At 41.4% G+C, this 4,040-nt stretch overlaps 1 protein-coding gene across 1 annotated transcript; it reads right to left on the reverse strand.

Moving 5' to 3' along the window:
• Positions 1–872: 872 nt before the first annotated feature.
• LOC144772290 (uncharacterized) lies at positions 873–3,159 on the reverse strand. Its single transcript, XM_078656519.1, has one exon. It carries the CDS (start codon positions 3,048–3,050, stop codon positions 999–1,001), a length of 2,052 nt encoding a protein of 683 aa, XP_078512645.1. The 5' UTR covers positions 3,051–3,159; the 3' UTR covers positions 873–998.
• Between the last annotated feature and the right edge of the window lie 881 nt (positions 3,160–4,040).

Genomic DNA, 4,040 nt, shown 5'->3' on the forward strand with positions numbered 1-4,040 from the left:
GAGCTCGTCATGACCGTTACGGAATGCCCACCTGCGGATAATTCCCCTGCTTTGCTGGGCGTTCCATTGGAATGGGCGTGGTCATGACCAGTTCAGCTCGTCATCAGCACAGCGCCCCTGTGCTGCATTACAAGCCGAGCTCATCATGAGCACAGCGGCGATGCGCGTTGCCCCCCTCTCCCCGCGGGGGAATTAGCCCCGCGGCGAAGAAGTTAATCCCCTCGTGCCTAACAAAAATGAACGTGTCCTCATGTAACTCAACTGGTGCTCATGTAAAGCACTCTGAAAACTTCAGGTCAAGTTCACGCTATATTAAACTCTGGGGGAAAAAAACACATCGTATTTGATGCTTATGTATGAGTTTTCCTGTGTGTATATTTACCCAAGCACACATGGTTGCAAAAAAGCATGGAAGCCCTTTTCACATCCCTCCAGATGTTACTTCCTCTTTCTGTGTTCACTAATTAGCCACTATTAATAATAAATCATAAAAGCCATTCCCTTATTTACATCTGCAGGAGGTGTCTTATGGTTTATAAACGACTGAAACAACCTAGATATTTTATGTTGTTTCTCCTATGTGTGATTGCTGGTGGCATTTTAGGTATGTTAGGTGCAAAGCCCATTCCACCTTCACTGCATTTGTATGATTTGTCTTCTGTATGCCTTCACGGATGGATGGTTAGGACTGATTCTTGAGCAAATCTCTTTCCACATACACTGCATGTGTGTGTGTTTCTCAATTGTGTGTTAGCTGCTGACCCTTTAGTTGAATGGATTTACCAAACGTTTTTCAACATTCATTGCATTTGCATGTTTTTTCTTCTGAATGCCATTGCAGAAGGATGGTTAGACCTGATGCTCTGATTAGTTTCCCCCCTGTGTGTTAGATGGTGGCTCTTTGGATGCGTGGATTTACTAAAGCTTTTTCCACATTCACTGCAAGTGTATGGTTTATCCGCTACATGCATTTGCAGATGGATGCTTAGGATTGATGCTTAAGTGAAGAAATTTCCACATTCATCCACGTGTATGGTTTTTCCTGTGTGCATGCGCTGGTGGCTCTTTAAAGTTGATAAATGAGAAAAGCTCATTCCACATTCACTGCATGTGTATGGTTTTTCCCCTGTGTGTGTTCGCTGGTGGCTCTTTACATGTGTAGAGCTACTAAAGCTCTTTCCACATTCACTGCATGTGTATGGCTTTTCTCCTGTATGCTTTCGCACATGGGTGGTTAGGTGTCCAGCTTGAGTAAAGCTCTTTCCACATTCACTGCAAGTATATGGTTTTTCTCCTGTATGCCGTCGTAGATGGATGGTTAGGTCTCTTGCTTCAGAAAAGCTCTTTCCACATTCACTGCATGTGTATGGTTTTTCTCCTGTATGCCTGCGCAGATGGATGGTTAGTGCTGATGCGCGAATAAAGCCCTTTCCACATTCACTGCATGTGTATGCTTTTTCTCCTGTATGCCATTTCAGATGGGTTGCTAGGTGTGATGTTTGAGTAAAGCTCTTTCCACATTCATCGCATGTGTGTGGTTTTTCCCCCGTGTGTGTCAGATGGTGGATCTTTAGATACGTAGATGTACTAAAGCTCTTTCCACATTCACTGCATGTGTTTTTTTTTCCTCCTGTATGCCTGCCCAGTGGTTTTTCTCCTGTATGCCTGCGCAGATGGATGGCTAGTGCTGATGCGCAAATAAAGCTCTTTCCACATTCACTGCACGTGTATGTTTTTTCCCCCATGTGTGTCAGATGGTGTCTCTTTAGAGTCGCAGATCTACTAAAGCTCTGTCCACAATCACTGCATGTGTATGGTTTTTCTCCTGTATGCCTGCGCAGATGGATGGTTAGTGCTGATGCGCGAATAAAGATCTTTCCACATTCACTGCACGTGTATGGTTTTTCCCCTGTGTGTGTCAGATGGTGTCTCTTTAGTTGTGTAGCTTCCCTAAAGCTCTTTCCACATTCACTACAAGTGTAAGGTGTTTCCCCTGTATGCATACGCTGGTGACTCTTTACAGTTGATAAACGAGTAAAGCTCTTTCCACATTCGCTGCAAGTGTAAGGTTTTTCCCCTGTGTGCATACGCTGGTGTTTCTTTAAATTTGACAATAAAGCAAAGCTCTTTCCACATTCGCTGCAAGTGAATGGTTTTTCTCCTGTATGTGTTAGTTGGTGGCTCTTTAGATGTGAGAATGTACTAAAGCTCTTTCCACATTCTTGGCATGTGTATGGCTTTTCCCCTGTGTGTGTCAGATGGTGTATCTTTAGATATGTAGATCTACTAAAGCTCTTTCCACATTCCCCACATGTGTATAGTTTTTCCCCCGCGTGTGTCATATGGTGTCTCTTTAGAGTCGCAGAGCTACTAAAGCTCTTTCCACATTCACCGCACGTGTATGGTTTTTCCCCTGTGTGTGTCAGATGGTGTGTCTTTAGTTGCTTAGCTTCCCTAAAGCTCTTTCCACATTCACTACAAGTGTAAGGTGTTTCCCCTGTATGCATATGCTGGTGACTCTTTACAGTTGATAAATGAGTAAAGCTCTTTCCACGTTCGCTGCAAGTATAAGGTTTTTCTCCTATATGTGTTAGGTGGTGGCTCTTTAAATTTGCAGATGTACTAAAACTCTTTCCACATTCTTGGCATGTGTATGGCTTTTCTCCTGTATGCTGTCGCAGATGAATGGTTAGATCCAATGCTTTAGTAAAGCTCTTTTCACATTCACTGCATGTGTATGGTTTTACCCCTATTTGCTTTCCCTGATGGACATTTAGTTTTAATAAATCAGTAAAGTGTTTGCTACATTCCCTGCAAGGATATGCTTTTTCCCCAGTGTGTGATTGCTGATGGATCTTTAGTTTTCCTGAGAAAGTAAAGCTCTTTCCACATTCACCGCAGGTGTAAGGTTTTTCTGTGTGCATTTGTTGATGGATCTTTAGGTTTGCTGAGAGAGTAAAGCTCTTTCCATTTTCACTGCCTGTGTCTGTGTGTTCTACTGTATGTGTTTGATATTTGCCCCACAGAGCCGATGACTCATTAAAAGCCATTTCACATTCATTAAATCTAAATAAGCTTTCTGTTTGGCTGTTAGTAGTGGCAGCGTAGGGATTAAAAGTTATTAACACTCTTCTCACAAACACAGAACCTTTATGTTATTTCTTTTGTTTTTGTTTGTTAATAAACTCTTAGTTGTGATGGCTGAGGAACCCTATTGCCAAATTCAAAATATCCTCATGCGTTTTCCCCTGTGCATGGTTGGTGATGCTACTTCAGTAATGATGAGAAGCCAAAGCTCGTCTTACGTTGTATGTATGTTTTTTTTCTTTGGGGTTTATAGTCTAAGCGTGGTTATATGTTGGCATAAATCATGTTAATGTGTTTGCTTACTGATCATTGCGGTTCCTGAATCACTAACTATATTTTAATCTTTACAGGTTTTTGCAGTAGACATGTTCTTGCAGGACTGATAACATATGTATGATATTTCTAACAGGAGCTGTGTTTTCAACCTGCGTTAAGAACTTTCTAGAATGTGTGCAAATAATTAACCTCACAGCTTATCTAAATAGTCTGTTTCTTGGACAATATTTATGAAATACACACAAAGAACAAAACTCAATACCAAGTCGTTATGCTCTAGAATAATGTTCTGCATTGCAAGTAGCCAAACACTTCTTTCTTTTAACTTTCAGATGTCTGCTTCATGATTCACGTTTTGTATACCTATATTTTGTATACCTCTTTCTAGGGATTGTAAGGTCCAGCCAAAACAGCTTTTATGATGGACTAACACCATAGTATTGATATTGTCATATTAGAGAGGGGAGCACTTTTTATAACTACCTGATCCTTATCAAAGATTTTACTTTATTTGGATGTTTTGTGACCAGCAGCATAGATGCCCTCAGCCTCTTGAAGCCGCCAGATTGCACTTGATGTTCCTGCAGGATACGTCTGTTCATGTACGAGATTCTCTGTCTCCTACTGAGTTGTTCTATTTTGAATTACTGTTTGGCATCATTTCTGGTTCTTCTGGA

Source organism: Lissotriton helveticus, chromosome 8 (assembly GCF_964261635.1).
Source record: "Lissotriton helveticus chromosome 8, aLisHel1.1, whole genome shotgun sequence".
In the NCBI taxonomy this organism is placed as follows: Eukaryota; Metazoa; Chordata; class Amphibia; order Caudata; family Salamandridae; genus Lissotriton; species Lissotriton helveticus.